The 16,561-nt window shown below is 45.3% G+C and overlaps 1 protein-coding gene across 3 annotated transcripts; it reads right to left on the reverse strand.

The window, feature by feature from the left end:
* Window positions 1-1,226: 1,226 nt before the first annotated feature.
* Window positions 1,227-9,359, reverse strand: SSTR5 (somatostatin receptor 5). 3 transcript variants are annotated; one of them, XM_030484915.1, is made up of 3 exons: window positions 8,758-8,870; window positions 7,418-7,770; window positions 1,227-3,213 (listed from the first exon to the last, which is right to left on the reverse strand). In XM_030484915.1, the coding sequence occupies exon 3, from the start codon at window positions 3,146-3,148 to the stop codon at window positions 2,036-2,038; it is 1,113 nt and encodes a 370-aa protein (XP_030340775.1). In that variant the 5' UTR covers window positions 3,149-3,213; window positions 7,418-7,770; window positions 8,758-8,870; the 3' UTR covers window positions 1,227-2,035. The 3 variants fall into 3 exon arrangements, with proteins under 3 accessions (XP_030340775.1, XP_030340778.1, XP_030340777.1); XM_030484918.1 differs by lacking the exons at window positions 7,418-7,770; window positions 8,758-8,870 and adding an exon at window positions 9,090-9,359; XM_030484917.1 differs by lacking the exon at window positions 7,418-7,770.
* Window positions 9,360-16,561: the final 7,202 nt, after the last annotated feature.

The raw sequence follows: 16,561 nt of genomic DNA on the forward strand, positions 1-16,561 counted from the left end.
CATGCTAAACAGTTGCATCATGAGCATGCAATTTCAAGGCCTGAGTATTTTTGGCTCAGATTATTGCCCTGCATGGAGTGCTTGGTCCTCAGGGCAGGTCTCTGGGCAGGGATTTAGCTGCTCCTCCTGCAGGGCATTTTAAGGAGAAGTATTTGTGTACTGTAGTGCCATGTTTTAACAAATTAGCCCTGTTTTCAGCACCTTATGGCACAGGTGACCCAACATGTGACTAGATTTTGTCCTGCATGGACTGAAAACTACAACCTCCTGAGGACAGTTAAGAGAAGCAACAGGTCTCCACTCCCAGGCAGTCCTGAAGTCCTCGGTCCTAAAGGACTAATGGAAACAAGCCACTGTGGACTAGCTGTTAACAGTAACTTGGCTTTGAAACAGCATCTTCAGGCTCCTCTGCTGAACTCGAGGAGCTTTTGCAAAGCTATAAGGGGGAGAGGACTGCAACCTGGATCTCATTTTTGAAGGCTGCCAACCACAAAATCTTCAGTAATTTCAACACAGGGCCTCTCGCTCTAATCACCTCAAGGTTGCACTCTGGGCAAGGCAGGGAACCATGTCAGTATCATACTCTAGTGTTATTTAAATAGGCTGCCTTGCTTGTACAAATACCAGGCTGATATTTACTGCTGGTGGTGGGGGCTCAGCTACATCCCTTAGAGCTTCTATAGGAGGTCACCAAAGGTTGGAAGGACAGCTGAGATGCCCTCTCCTTTTGTATCCCCTGCCCTGCTGGCTGTTATGTACAAATCTATTTCCTTACAGAAACACTGTTTGACCTGTGGGGGTGACAGTAGTGGCAGAAAGTGATTTCTAAAGAGAATAACTAGTTTCTGTCTGGATTAAAACAAATATCCAATCTGCTTGCTTCTGTTTTGTGTATGAAGAGTCCTCTCTTTACAGTGCAGGTAGCTTGGATCTGATCTGATGCAGGAATTGGGTCTGGATACTGTTCCTTGCTCCCCTCATCCAGCTATATGGTCTCACATTAGTCATTAGGTCTCTGTGTATCTACTGAGCTCCCAAGCACCATGAGGCACAGTGATTTTCCTTTAGGTGTCTGAACAGGACAGATCCCCAAGCTCCCTGTACTTGGCCCTACCATACTAAACTGTATTGCATCTACCGTGATTTAAGCATCAAAGACTCCACTGCATCTCTTTTGCTCAGAGCCTGGCAGTGCTTAGAAAAGCCATGAAACGGGTAGTCAGAAGGGGATTGAACTTGTTTAATTTCTGAAAATACAGTTTATATTCATGTCCATACTTACATTCAGAGCCAATAAATATACACAACAGCTTTCCAGGACTTTACAATCATTGTCACTTACATAATAATAAAGTGGTCACATTACATTTTATATGCAGTTTGGTTGTGACAGTATTATGAATACATGGAATCCTTTCAACAATGTTTTCCTAGTCTTGCTTTTATATTCTTTTTTATTGTGTTTGAAAGATTCCTGAATGCTATGAGTCTCTTATATGGGTTAAAGACAGTAAAACAATGTAAGTGTCTCACACAGCACTTTATAACCATGGCTCATACACAATTTCAAGATCAGTGCTGTGGCCTTTTTTGTACGAAACTTCCTCTTAAGAAATAGTGTTTTTCTTCTAAGAGATCCCCTTGAAGACTTTTAAAGATATTATCTGAGCTGTTTTCTGCTTTGCGCTGATCGCAACAGTGCAAACCAGCCATAAACTCGGCTTAACAAGGTAGTTAAAACAGGTTTAGTGTTCTTTTGCATTGCTAAAGCAGTAGAGAGCTGAAAGCGTGTACCACTAAATCAGTTCTCTAGAGTACAGAAAGTGGTAACACACATCTGCCTTAGCTAGAACACCATACGGGTATCACACAGCCCAGGACAGCCCGTAACACTCTCAGCTGGCAAAGGGAAAGAAGTCTATGTACATTCATTTGAGCTTGTGGGTCTCCAGATTTTAGCTTTGCTATGCATTCTTTCCTTTAAGTCCACAAGTTCTCCAGGTTTAGAAGTGCTTTTCAGTACCCAACCATGCCCTTAGACCTTGCTAGTCTGCATATGTCCATTGAATTCAATATTTCTCTGGGTTAACATTGATTCCTGCAAGCGGCTGCTGTTCTCTTGCCTGTGTTCAATGGGGTCACCATCCGCTACACCATTGCCATTTCGGAGGCAAAGAACTTTCTGAAAACTCTGCTTGAAGTTGTCAGAAAGAAATCCATAGAGAATGGGGTTTGCACAGCTGTTTGCATAGGACAGGACCACCACAAAGAAGTACACCCCAGCCAACACGGGGTCTTCTGGAAGTATAAATATCAAATTGACAATGTTCATCATGTAAAATGGGAGCCAGCAAAACACAAAAACCACCACAATGATCACCACCATCCTGGTCACCTTCCTTTCTGATCTTCTGCGCCTCGTAGACCCAACTCGGATCCCTGAAGACTTGACTTTAATCACGATCAGCAAGTAGCAGAGACAGATCACCAACAAAGGACCAAAGAAACCAAGGACTGATGTGTAAATGATGAACGCTGCTGACCAGATGTTGACAGGCTCTGGCCAGTTCATGTTGCAGGTGTGAAAGTCTTCCTGCACATCCGAAAAGATGATGACTGGAAGCACCACCAAGAATGAGAATGTCCAGACAGTCACACTGATGAGCTTGGCCACCCTGGGACGTCTCCACTTGGTTGATTTGATGGGATGAACTACTGCCAGGTAGCGGTCCATGCTCATCACAGTCAAACAAAATATGCTAGTGAATTGGTTAATACCATCTACAGTCATCACCAGTCTGCACAAAAAGGAGCCAAAGGGCCAATAGGAGATGGCATTCTGGGTGGCCAGGAAGGGCAAGCCCAGCATGAAGAGTACATCAGCAACAGCTAAATTCAAGATGTATATGTTTGTGACAGTTTTCATCTTGGCATAGCGCAAAACCACATAAATGACCAACGTGTTGCCGCTGAGTCCAACTGCACATACAAGGAGGTAACAGATGGGAATCAGGACTTTGTGGATGTATTTGAATGAGGGCTGCTCTGGGAGCGTCCCATTCTCTGTCACATTGGCCAGCAGGGAGGAATTCACGTCGCTGGAACTAGCTTCTGTGCTAACTGAGTTGGAAAAGTATAAAGGATCCATAATTTTTACTCCTCGGTTTTCTCTTTTAAGGCTAAGAGAGATTAAACTTCATGGGCATCTTGTTCCTAGAAAGAAAAATAAAAAGGAAGAAAAAGAGAGAAAGAGTGAATTCAAAGTAGACTAAATTCTTAAATTAAGACAGACATAATTTAACTTTCTATCTCAAGTCTGAATTTGTGTTTGAATTATGCAGTTGGCACATGTGATGAAATCAATGCCTGAAAAAAGAATTGCATGAGAAAGCCCAAGTGCTCATCTCGGTATAGGGTGGTGTCTACTTTTCACAAGCTGCATGCAGTGGGGTCAGGGCTTGGTGTAACTGTGAAGATGCGAGGCTGTAACACAGCATGCACCCTGCCAGGAAATCCAGAACCCAAGCCCAAAGATAGTTCCCGGCTCTTCATATCTGAAGCTCCACTGAGATGTTTCACAGGTCTCCCTGTTTACATAGAAACAGTCTCAGTTTGATATATTCAAATGCCACTTAACTGCCTGGCAGAACCGATTGAGAACCACCAGGGAACATTGGCAGCTGTGTAGGTGAGGACACAAACCCCTCCATAACCCTAATAAAAAGCATCAATGAACTCCAAAATTGAAAGGACCATGTCTGGGAACACTTCTCCATCAGGTCAGGCCACGTGCACACAACTGTGAAGACTGCAGTGGAAAGGAACAAGCTGTTTCTTTTCCATCTCTCAAGACTGTTCTTCTGCTAGTGTTTCTGAATCACTCTCATCTTCTCCTGAAGTGTGCTTTTTGTCTAAGAAACACTTTTCTTCTTCAAGAAATCCAAACTGCAGTGGGCAGGTTCAGGACACAGACAGCTGAACAGATTTGGTGATAGAATATGTTTTATTAGACAATCTGAAATGGTTGAAAATTTACAGCACTCTCTTTCTGTGGCATGCTTGATTCACAGGAATAATTTTAAATTCTTTGTCTCAACATGGTCTAAGTAGGTGTTTACAAATCTTTCTGCTGTAAAAAGTTGAAAGCATCTGCTATAAAAGAGTGAAGATTGAAAACACCAGCGCAGCCTGAGATCTTTCCCAAGCCTGGGCAGAAGACCATAGTGAAGGTGCTCAAGCACGCTCATAGAATCATATATGCCCAGCAACTTTTATTCCCATCATTTGATAGTTATGTTTCTATAATAATCTGGGGGCATCTATCTGGATTCAAACCCACCCAGCCCACACTGCACCCATGCCTTTGAAGCACAAGCAAGATTCTGCATCATGTAAGCATGCGAAAGACTTCTTGTTTCCAAGAGGAATGCAAACACCTCCACGGGCTGGTTACTGTGCTTTCTCTTTGGGTGAGAAAAACTGCAGTGGGTGAGAGTAGAAGTCCCTCCAGCTACCAGTAGTAATCATAAATATGCTGTTCTGATTTGGAAATGTGCAGATGGGAAGTAGGTGTCTCACATGTAACTCCGTAGTTGGGAGGAGATGTACCAGAGAAATCAGAAATCCAGGGTGGCTGGGATGGAAAAGCTGAGAGAGCTGCCAAAGCTCAAAACAAATGCTGGTTTGAAGGTGGAGATGAGAAAGGGGCAGGAAAGTGAGGAAGAGGAGTTCTTTCATTTGGATACTGTCAAATTTCTTCTCATCCTGAAGATAACCTACAGCACAAAATCCCTGCTTGCAAAGAGCCTCAGACTCCTCCAGCCACCCACTGCTGGCATTCCTGATGCACCCAAAGGTTTTTCTTCAGGGATCTTTGTGTGTCTTCCATGGAGGTGACAGCAATTCCAGATTCCTTTGACAGCAGCTGCCATGGTCTCTTCCTGCTGCTGTGCTGTTCCCAGAAGCCAATGACACTTTAGCAGTTTGTTAGTCTGCTTTCTTAGTATTTTGGGGCTCTTCTCTTGGTTTTATGTGAACATTAACCTTTACTCTCAGGTTTTTTGCTCCATTTAATGGATTTCACAACTTTCCATAGTGGGTGGATTCAGAAGGAAAAGCATTTTCTAAGGCTCTCATGGAAAGTCTTGAGTCTCATAATTCAGTGACAGCCTATAAGTTGGCAGCACCAGTAAGGAGCTTCCACCATCCAAATGTTTCCCAGCTAGGGATGTGGTGTGCTCAGAGTCATCCAGGTCTGAAGCTGAGTCCCCTATTCAGTGATTTATCCACTCAGCCACTGAAACCTCATTGTCTTTGCCTTGTAGCCACTGGTATTTTGGGATTCATTCTGGCAACAACAAAACCCAAACAGCTCCAAAAGCATGTTTTGCTGATTGCATGATGAGCAGAGAGGATTTTTCCCTCTGTCTAGCTGATAGCTTGCCCCTTACCAGCACAATTTTACCTGAACTACATTTACATTGCCACTACAGCAGTTGATGACCATGAATCTCAACAAAGGATGACTAAATATAATTAAAGCATGCTGACTGATACTTTAGACACTTGGTTTGGTTTTCATAATTAATGGATTAACTAGAAAAAACCCCTCTAGGGGACTTTCTCTCATCTAGATTTTTCTTCCCTTTGGTGTTTCATCTGCAAGACATCACACTGGTGTACTCCATAAATTATGTGCTTTCTGCTTCAAACACACAAACCAAAAAGGACAAGCTAAGGAGCTAAGAACAGAGTATGAACACTAGTATGATTTCAAGTTCTCTTTTTTGCAGAGCTAGAAAATGCAGGCATCCACTGCAGTGAACGTATCTGACTGCCTGTGTCCCTGCCCAAGAAAACTGAGAGAAGAAACAGCAGAGATGTTATGGCACAGACCATTCTGCTCAGAAGAAGGTATTTAGCTTTTGTGAGAACTTCTCTACAGCAGGCATCCAGCACAAACATGCTTTTGCTGGGCACAGAAGCAGGTATCCAGCTGACAGCACAGAGCAGCCCATCAGTGACTGAAGAATCATCACAACATGAAGAAGAACAAACCTTAAAACTGTCCAGACAGATCAAGGCTGAAATTCTTCCTGCCTATGGTGACAATAGCAAAGCAAAAATAACCCTGCGAAGTGCATTGCATCAGAGTATAGCTGGGATCAAGAAGAAATTACATAAGGAAACCTAATTTTATGAGTCAAGATTTGATCTTGCTGTCTGTTTACCACTGGAATTATAACTCTGTCTTATGCAGCATCAAACACAATTGCTGTGAAGGGAATTATGACAGCAGAACTGCAGGTTACTGCTTCCAGGTGCAGAATAACTGGCAGGAACAGACAAAATGGTAACCCAGACCTATGCACTTTTAAAAACAGATGTCCTTGGTAGTAAAGGGAAGAAAAGCACCTGGGTAAGTATCCAAGAAGTATCTAAGAGCAGCAGAACTGCGTGGTTTTTCCCCTGTCCCATGGAGTTGGCTGCAATCTGTTAGTGGAGTAATTTGCTCTAATGAAGCAAAGAAAAACTCTTCTGGTGCTTTAGTAAATCTGCCCTTTTGGGGATGAGTGTTCATCCCCTGCTTCTTCAGCTACAGCCCATGGGACCTCCTGCTGTGTGTCTGCAGGGATGGACCAGGCATAGCCAAGGGCTGCTGCAGCAGGAGGGAGAGTGACTGCTGATGGTTGGGAAGAAGAGGGAGGTGATGCTGTGGAAGTTGGTGTAACCTGGCAGAGCAGCTCTGAACTAACACAAACACTAAGGCAAGGCTGGCGTGAGGAGGAGGGAAAGGCAGCATCATGCCAAGACCTGCTTCAACTTCTCACAGTTATAATAATGTTGTTGTACGAAATCAGAAGCCCCCCGAAAGCACAGAAATCTCATCATTTCATATACATATCCTGGGTTTCCCCACTCCCATCCCTATTCCACCACCTGGGATAAAAAAGCAAAAGGTCTCCGTTCAGATGGGAACTTTCGCCTGGTTAAAAGCTGCTATTTGTTATTTCTCAGCGTGTATTTCTCAGTCCAAAACCCAGGAGTGATGATTTTCCCTGCAGAAGACACAGAAAAACAACTTTCTTGCACTAAATTGCTTTTCTATTTTGACTGGCTCTATTGGTACTAAACCACTGATCAGCTGAAGTCAAAGTTTAATAATATCTTGCCACTTTTAGCACCTTTTTAGCTCATCTTTAGGAACTGCATTTTCAAGTTGGCAATGTTTTGTTACCCACCCTGCTCCGACCAGCCCAGTGTTTCCTGGAGCACTCTGCAGAGATGCTGCCCTATAACCTGGTCCTAGTTTTAGTTTGGAAAAAACAGTCCATAAAACACTTTAGCTTTTGTAATTGTTAAATACCTTTTCTCCCCAAATGCATGTCAGGCTCTGTTATGCTCAGAGTTTACTCACTTTGGCCGAGCTGCTCCTGTCACACACACAGTCCTGTAAATCGCTCTTGGTTTTGCTCCCAGACCAGTTGATTTAAGCAGCTTCAGCCAGAGGAAAGTATGGAGCCCAATATCTCCGCGCTGGCACTGGGCAGGTGCTAAACTCCAACTGCTCCACTGGCGCATCACCAGGGATCTTACCAAAGTGTTTCTCTTCCTCCCCTCTCTCCTCTGCAATCCATTGGCATCAATTGATTTCACGGATGTGATGGATTCAAAGACAGTTTAATCAAGGAGTGTTTCGCTACAGGCTGTGTCTGCTTCCAGGCTGAGGGAGAGCTGAAGCACCCACAGGTCCCTTTGGCTTGGGGAGACCTAGGAGAGCCCCAGGTTAAGCTCAGTCGCAGCTTCTCTTGCTGTAAGAGGTGGCGCAGCTCAAGGCGAGGAGCCTCAGGGGGAACCTCCCAAGATGTGAGACCCCTTGGGTGCACCCCACACCAACAGTGCAGATCCACTCTGGCCACAGAGACCCCGTTCACAGGATCCCCCAGGAGCTGGGATTCCCGACATAAGCACTGAGACACGGATCCCAGCACTCTAAGTACTGACTGCCTGGTGTAACCCGCATGTCTCCTCCCCCCAGAACTATAAGAAGGCTCTAGTTTACCCCAAGGCAAGCCTGCAAGTTTAAAACAGCTGGGTAGGGCTGTTCTCCCCCTGCTCATCAGTACAGACCTCTGGGCACAGCGTATTCCCTGTGCCCGACTCTGTGACGTTAGGACCCGGCGGGGCACAAGGATACAGGATGCTACACCCAGCCCAGCCCCACGGTGACCCCTAGGACTCCGCTTTGACCGTGACCATCTACTTCTTGCTGACCACCCCGGCGCACATCCGACCCCCTGCACTTTTCCTTCCGTGTTTTAGCAGAACGGAGCTCCGGGCACTCAGCTCCAGCCCCCGGCCCGGGCAGCATTCGGAGCTCTGCCGCTTCCTGGGTCGCGGTGGGGCTCAAAGCCCTCCTTTCTCCTCCCTTCCCAGCAACACCGAGGATCGTCCTGCTTTCAATACCGCACCAGCGGGTTCCCCCTCGCCGTCCCTCCGGCCAGGACGGGCTCACTCCGCTCTCCAGCAGCAAAACCCCCTAAAGATGGACAAACTGGAGGTGGTCGCTTTACTTCGGGGGAGCAGCAAACGGAACCGACCGCTCCGGTGCCTCATTCATCCCGAAGACCCCCTTAAAAGCGGGATGCGCTTTGCAAAGCCCCAGCTTGCCCCGTCCCTCCCGCTTCTCCCACCATCGCCCACCTCAGTCTTCCCCAGCCCTGCTCGCTGCTCTGCTCTCCCCCGGCGATGATTTACCTGCAGCCCCAGGGTCTCCTCTTATCCCCGCTCCGGCTGCAGTCCCCCGCCCGGGCTGCCCCGAGCCGGGAGCGCGCCCCGCGCTCCGCCGCTTCCCTCCGGCAGCGGGCGGGGACGGCGGCCGCCCCCCGAGGGGAGGGACGGGGCTCCCGGCCGGGGCTGCCTCCGCTGACGGGAGCCGGGGGAGGGGACGGATCCCGGGAGGGGACACCCTGAGGTGTCTGCGGAAAGTTGGGCTGGAGGTCGGGAGCCGTCGGTGGTGGAGGCAGCAAGGATGCTCTGTATTCCCTTCCAATGTCTGTGCCCCATCCTCAAGCTGAGGGACCCCTTACCTGGCTCTATGGCCCCGCGGTGCTACCCCGGCCCCGCACCCCGAGGAGGCAGCAGCCACTGCCACGGGTGCGGAGTGAGCGCCGTGCGAGGACAGCGGCTGCTCCTGCGAGGGGCTGGGAGCCCCCGCTGTGCCCGCTGAGATGGGGAAAAGGGTATCACAGGAGACCTGCATCGCCTCCCCTCATGTACCTCCCTTCCAGCTCCGAGAAGTGCTTTTAAAGACTCCTGCGGGCTCTCACGCAGCGAGCCCCCTCCCCGCAGCGTGCGGGCTCCGTCAGGACAGCGACAGGGACCGGCAGCTCCATCACATCCGTCTTAACGCTCCTGGGCGTTGAGCATTAGGGAAGACCGAGAGACAGGGTTGCGCTCTGCATCCTGCCTCTCCCTGGAGAACCGGAGCTGAAATCCCATGCGGGAATGCTTTACTCCAGCTGGCTACGGATCCAGCCCTAAAATTCCTAGCTAGTGGGAAGATGCAGGGCTTAGTATCCAGACTAAACTTGGTGTTTAATTTGCTCGCTCCTAAACTCCCATGGACTTCACCTAGGTTCTGCTGGGCAGGAAGGGGCTGAAATATTTTGCCTTTTGAATACAACAAATGGAATAAGAGTCATACAGAGCTCTCCCCCTCCAGACTGCAGCCTCCTGATGTTACACATATAAACACCTATACCAGTGTCTCCTAAACCCCTTTGCTCCCTGAGTTGCAGGGGGGTGATCAGAGTAGTGGATGTGTGTTTAACTCAGTGCTGGGCTCCCCAGACCCTTTCCATCAGCATGCACAGGGCATCATGCTTTGTAATAATGTATATGATCTTAATCCACTGCTGAGGCTTTTCAATTAGAAATCTGTGATTGAGTCAGATGTGTGAATGCAAAAAAGAAGAGAAGGAGAAAGCTGCTTTTGGCATGTCACTTTCTAATTCAATCTGCTGATGTATTTATGGTCATGTATCACTAAATTGAACTAAGACTTCAGTCTGCTCTTGCCATGACAATGGCGAGAGTCATCTGATAAAAATAGAGTTGGGAATGATAAACAGGAGATTTTGATTACCACCTTTGAAAATACGCCGAGCAAAATGCGATACAATAATCCCACTGTGAATATCAGCTTGAATCAAAGTAGGGCTAATTTAATGATTTGCCTTCATATATTTTATTAGCCTTTTATTATCTTTTGTATATTTAAAAAGTTGCTGAGAAAACACGGTGGTTCCTGAGTTTCCCCAAAGAAAACAGCACAAATAAACACCTTGCCAGGATCTGTGCTGTGATAGAGGGCGGGTTTTCAAACCTCTTAAGGCTGGTTGAGTCCTTAACCCACTCAAGTCAACACCGACGTTCCATTTCAGGGCTGAATGGAGCCAACACAAAGGCTATTTGAGAACACTACCTGTTATTGTGCTTTTAATGGCTAATGCCCCTGGTCAGAGACCAAAGATCAGTTACACCAACCACAGAATAAACATGGGAGGAAAAATAACTCCTGGCACACTAGCATGGGGCTAGATACCCATCAACACAGGCAGACCTTCAGCTTCACGTGGGAAGGTTGATGGCACGGATGAGTTGTGATGAGGACCAATGTTTGAGAGGTAGATGAGGTGCATGGAGGACAAGCACACAACAGTGATGTGACAGTAGTCTGGTTTTTAATTTTATTAGGTGTCTCCTTTATGCTGCATGTAATATTTTGCAGCTGTATAATCTATGTATCTTTAACCTTTTTGTGTTGAGGTTTTAGAGAGGGCAGAGATCTAATACTGAGGTAAAAGCGTTAGACTGCATTACTTAATTTTGTTCTCCTCTCCATGTAAAAACACTTCTCCAATAGCCCTAACTTGGATACAAGTCTATTTATTTTGCCATTCCTTGTCACATACAGAAATTCAGTGTCACAACACGATTCCTGAAGGGTGCATTTCCCACTGTCATGTTGAATGATGATGAAACTGCTGACAAATGTAATGGTAGTAATACATGTTAAAACAGTGCATATGTGTCAGACAGGTTGCACAGGAAGCTCCTCCTGTACTTCTTAAACTGCCTTGTCAAAATTCAGCTCAAGCAGAAAGCATGAATTCTGATCAATATTTTTAGAAGGAGGAACTCTGGGGAACTTATTTCAGCAGCTTCTCCTGTTGAACCTGGCAGCAGAGAACAGAGAGTGGTTGCTGACGAGGGAGGAATTCACACACTCATAGTGTGTAAACCATCTCAGCAATAGACTTAGTTTCAAACCTGGCTTAAACTAGAGGGATGTGTTGGAACTGAGGCCCTAGGGTGGATTGCCTTTGACTAGAATGACTGAAGTAGTGCAAGAGATCCCTTTCAAACTCAGATGAACAGAGAAACAGAGAAGGAACAGACATCTGGTTTGCTCTCAGTTAATTTCTGGAGCCATTGCTCTAAAAATTGATTGTGTGCTAAGGATTAGACCCAGACTTTTCATAATCACAAGACGACTAAGGTCAAAACTGATAAAATCAGCACAGAAAAGCAGGCAAGACTGCACAACTTTGCCAGGCTGGAAGTCAACTCCTTGGTGCTTCAAAATCTTCCTGAGTGGTGAAGGATATCTTTATTATTAAAGAATGGGAGCCCAAGGCACTGGCAAAGAGACAAGTATGTTCTTGGTTAAACAGCCAGTTGGGACTGTGAGACATGTCCATTCCTCATCCCCACAAGAGGTCCCAAAGTGCAGAATGGCCATGCTGTGAAGATGCTCATCCCAGCAAGCTACAGCACTGGCAGTTGTGGTGAGTGAAGCTGTGGCTCCTGAGACTCAATTCGGCCCCTGCCTGAAGGTTACACTGTGTTTTCCTCTAAGGATTTCTTTAACATCATGAGTTTTGAGAAAAAGTAAACGTAAGAGCTCTAGTATTTTACCTTAAAAGAAAACCATCGAGCTTGCTGGATGAGAGTGGTTGCTCATCACTTGGATTTTTCAAATCCAGCTGAGATTTGGGCTCTAGTCTAGTCCTGAGTTATTCATGTTGCCATAGAAATAAATGGATCAATTTTCTGCTGTTCACTGTTCAAAGCTCCAGAGTACACTGGCTACAGATCTATCACCCCTCCACCTCAGGAGCCCTGGCTGTGGCCATGGGGTTGGCTTTCCAATCTTTGCTTCTCTCAGGAACTCCACAAGCAGCAGGGACTTTTTTCTTTGGTTTTAATGATTGGCTTACATTCGGCTTTAGCATTTTTGAAGCTCACAGAAAACATCCTTCAGCTCAGCTTCTAAGTTGAAGACAGTTACTGTGTTCAATTACATTCACAGTTTGGCTGGCTGAAGCCGAATGTTTTCACTTTGCCTGCAGAATATGCTGTGAAAGCCAGGCAGAGGGAATCGCAGCGAGGTTGAGGTGTTTTGTTTTCCCTTTGTTATTCTCCTTACAAGGAAGAGAAGTCAATGCCTTTCAAATCAGTGCATTAAAAATCTCTCAAACGGGCTGTAATTACAGTCCCATCTGTTGTCATATTGTTGAATTGCCTGAGGCAGAGATGCATGAAGATCTTCCCGGTTGGTCATTACTGAGCAGCCTGCGTTACTCCCTACCATCGTGATGCACTGACAGCCCACTCTGCCTCCTGGAAGCCCTCTTGGAGGAGAAAGCACAGGCCAAGGACTGAATTTGCTCATCACTACCTTGAGTGAACATTGCTTGGCTATTTGCAGCCTGGTTGGGAAAGAAAACTGCTTTTCTATCTATGACTTTCAAATCATCTGTTCTAAATAGCCACGGAGCAAACTTATTGCTCTGTCAGTCCTGGATCTGGTAGACAAAGTATTGTTAAAGCCTTGATTTTTGCCCAGCCCTTCTGATACTCTGTGTATCTTTACACAGAGCTTACTCCCCTCTGAATACCCATCTACTCCTCTCTACAGACATCAGAGTACTGTTTTCCAGCACTGAACAAGAATGACTAGTCTTCATCTTTAGTGGCAACATCCCACGTACACCACTTTGTACCAGCAGCATCTTGTGGTTTTCAGATGATTTTTTTCTGGCAATGTAGTTTTTCAGTGAGAAGCTCATTTCCTACCAGGAGGACTTCATTGGCTGGGATTCTTTTCTTTTAACTGACCATTAAAACCAGTGAGCCCTTCCCACTGTTGGGGCATGCCTCGATGACAGGTATTCAAACTGCTTTTCACTCCATTGATGATGAAGAGGTCTATAACCTCCAGTGTTTGGTTGAAGAGATATGTTGGTGCTGTTGTTTCCCACCATCCCTGTCCCTCCTCCTTCTCCTGTCCTCAATGGATCTTCAGCAGCATAAGTGGTACTGAGCAGACAGGAAGGGTCCTGAAGCTCTCATTCTATAAGCTTTTTTGGGTCCATGTTGTTTAAAGAGGAATCATTTATTAAAATCATTTTGCCCACACCCCGCTTTTCTTTAACTGGCATCCTGTAAGAGTCTCTGGGACGGACTCAAGTCACATTTGAAGAGAGTTTCACCATCATATTGAAATGAAGAGGACAATGGCAGGATTCCAGCTGCAAAGCAAATCCTTTCCAAAGAATTGCATCCAAGAGATGAAATAGGAAAAGCATTTGAAGTGACCAGTGGTTTATTGCAGAATATGTGTAGGAAGACTTTTGTATGTGCACATTTTTCCCGTTTTACAGCAGTGTAATTCTCTGTATTGTGTTTGAAATTGTTTGCATAGATGGTTTTTTCTGACAGCTATAATAGAAGATAATTAGAAGCATTTTTATTTAATTAAGGTGCTTTGTTTTCAAAGAGATGATGCCCAAGCAGCATATTTTCTTCAGAATGGGTCTTTCTTCTGTTAACCTTGTGCTTACATCTGTTGGGAGAAATGTGAGATGCTGTGTTTTGAAAAGCAGGTGATTTTCCTAAGCTGTAGCTCAGATGAAGATATTTCTCTGACTTCTCATGGTTTTCTGTGTTATGCACCTGATCCATAGGCAGCACTTCTGTAACAGGTTCAGGTACTCTGCATTACGTGGCCATCCTGATAGAACCATGCATGACACACAAGGAGTCCAGATCTGACAGGGAAAGACTGATTTTCCATGAATATTACTAGTGATCTACTGCTGCAATGGAGATACCATCATCATTAATTAGTAGGGAGCTTGTAACCCTTCCCAGCTGTCTTCTAAGGAAAGTTCACCATAATTCCTCAGAGTACATAAATATCCTCCCCCTCTAAGCATGTCCATGCTGCCGAGGAGCTCTAAGACTGAAATGGAGATTGCACTGGTGCTGGCACCTTCAGAAAAGTGCTCTGTGGGTTGAGGGCTGGAGCTGGTGAAGTCAACAGGTCTCTTGTGACCTCCGTGGGTGGCTTTTTGGTGTACTGTTGTGAGCAGGAAGCAAAGTGACGAGGTGAGGTACTTCATGATTCATTCTTCATTTTGGAGTTACCAACGCGAGCAGCAGCCAGCATCTCAAGCCTGCAAACTTGTTTGGTTTTCTGCCAGATTCCTCATTATGCACATGTAAACACAGGGAAAACATTTAATAGAACAGCCTTTATTAAATAAGGAGAGAAGCTTTATTAAACACAAAGCTCCTGAGCTCTGATGACAAATATTTACAAGCTTGGGGACATGTTGCAGGATTGGGAGGGGTAATAGCAGCAACTTGGTGTGATCAAGTATTTGGTAAAATACTGCATGTTTTATGATTCAAATCTAGAACTTGCTGCTCTCTCCAAGGAGAAGAGTAGGAAGATGATTGTTGACTTACAAGTGCTCTCCAGCAAAAAGACATTGAGTGTAAAAGCAGTAGCGTTCCCTGGCATCTGATATAACCATAAACAAGTGTTTCCTTCATGTTATCTAAGAAACACTCAAAGCTGAATGATAATGTTTCTGGTGAGCCAAACAATTTTTTAGAAAGTGTGGAGTCAGAAAGACTTGTAAGATTTGAGTTGTTTCAGTGCAGGCCAGGAAGGTTTTCACACATTCTGTACTACCTGTGACAGGCAAATCCATTCTTCAACCAGCGCTATGGTGCAATCTCTTGTTTAGGGCATCATTCTCAGGGGAACAAGGCAATAAGCTGCCTAGAACGAAACCTAAGTCAATGGGTTTTTGTAGTGTTAAACCTGTCATCGCTACCAAATAGAAGCAACAATAAAAACTCTTCCAAAGAATGAAAATAAATTGGGAAGTGTCATGGTTTAAGAGAAGTTCCTGGTATTAAGAAAACCTGTGAAGAATCTGTGCTGGGGTTGGATTAAAGATACTTGAAATAGCTCAAATCTGCAGCAATGTGCTTCCACCACATGAAGACCTTAATGTGAGTCATCTCACAGAAAACAAGCAAGGAAAACAAACCAGGTTTGTCAATGCTGATCGCTATCCACTTTGTCCAGCGTGTCGATAAAGAGGTGTGCTCACAGAACTGGTCTCCTGCTTAGGGACCAACAGTGCCTGTGAGGATCAGTCGGTAATTTCAACTTTTCTCTCATCTTTGAAACAAAGTTCAGTCCTTCCCAGGAGAGGTGGGGTGAAGAAATGTAACCTGCAACCTTGACCACACCCGCACTGGGGTGTTAATGGTGTGAGCTGGTGCCTTACCTACAGTACCGCTTGCAGGTACTTCTACCCACCTGCAGGATCAGACAGAGGGAACATGAGGACCATGCAGACACCCATTCAGACCTTATTCCTGACCTAAAGAAGAATTTTAGAACAGAACAGAACAGAACAGAACAGAACAGGAGTATTTCAGGAGGAACCCACAACAATCATCTAGTCCCTTTGCCTCACCACTTTTGGACTGACCAAAAGTTAAAGCATGTTATTAAGGGCATTGTCCAAATGCATCTTAAACACTGACATGCTTGGGGTATCGACCATTTCTCTACAGGAAGCCTGTTCCAGTGTTTGACCACTCTCTTGTTAAATGCTTCTTACTATCAATTTTGAACCTCAGTTTTGAATAGTCCTTGTGAATCTCAGACCATGGAAGACAGCCGATGTCCCTTGCATTTGTATCTCCTGCTCTGACAAGCTGGAAGCAGTCCTTCCCATGCCTGTAATATCTATAGGATAATATGACTGAGGTTGCGTTTTCCCCATGTATTCGTTTTCATGGCCTCTGCTAGCACTTTAGCTGTCTTCTAATGGAAATAACTCACAGGCTTTGCTCCTGCTAGGAAATGAAGTCTGCAGACAAATTCACTTAAATTTATTGCTTTGCTTTTAATGAGAAGCAGATGCAAAAAAAAAGAGGAAATATTAAAAACAATCTTTGTGCACATTTGCCAATCCGTGGAACATAAGACCCTCATTATTAAATTTAACAGTCAAATTTGCTTTGGTGCTCAAGTGAACCAGTCTCATTAGCAGGCTTGATAGTGCTAGTAAGTGTTTGGTTAATGGGTAGAATAAATCTTCTAGGAGTCTTCCTGGCACTTTGCATGCCTTGATGTATGAAGAACAAATACTACACGGGTTTTCTTTTTAATCAGCTATAATGT

Source organism: Strigops habroptila, chromosome 4 (genome assembly GCF_004027225.2).
Source record: "Strigops habroptila isolate Jane chromosome 4, bStrHab1.2.pri, whole genome shotgun sequence".
NCBI classification, from domain to species: domain Eukaryota; kingdom Metazoa; phylum Chordata; class Aves; order Psittaciformes; family Psittacidae; genus Strigops; species Strigops habroptila.

What these genes read in the sequence shown, in the direction of transcription:
- SSTR5 (XM_030484918.1), bottom strand. Translation starts at nt 3,148, where the DNA reads ATGGATCCTTTATACTTTTCCAACTCAGTTAGCACAGAAGCTAGTTCC.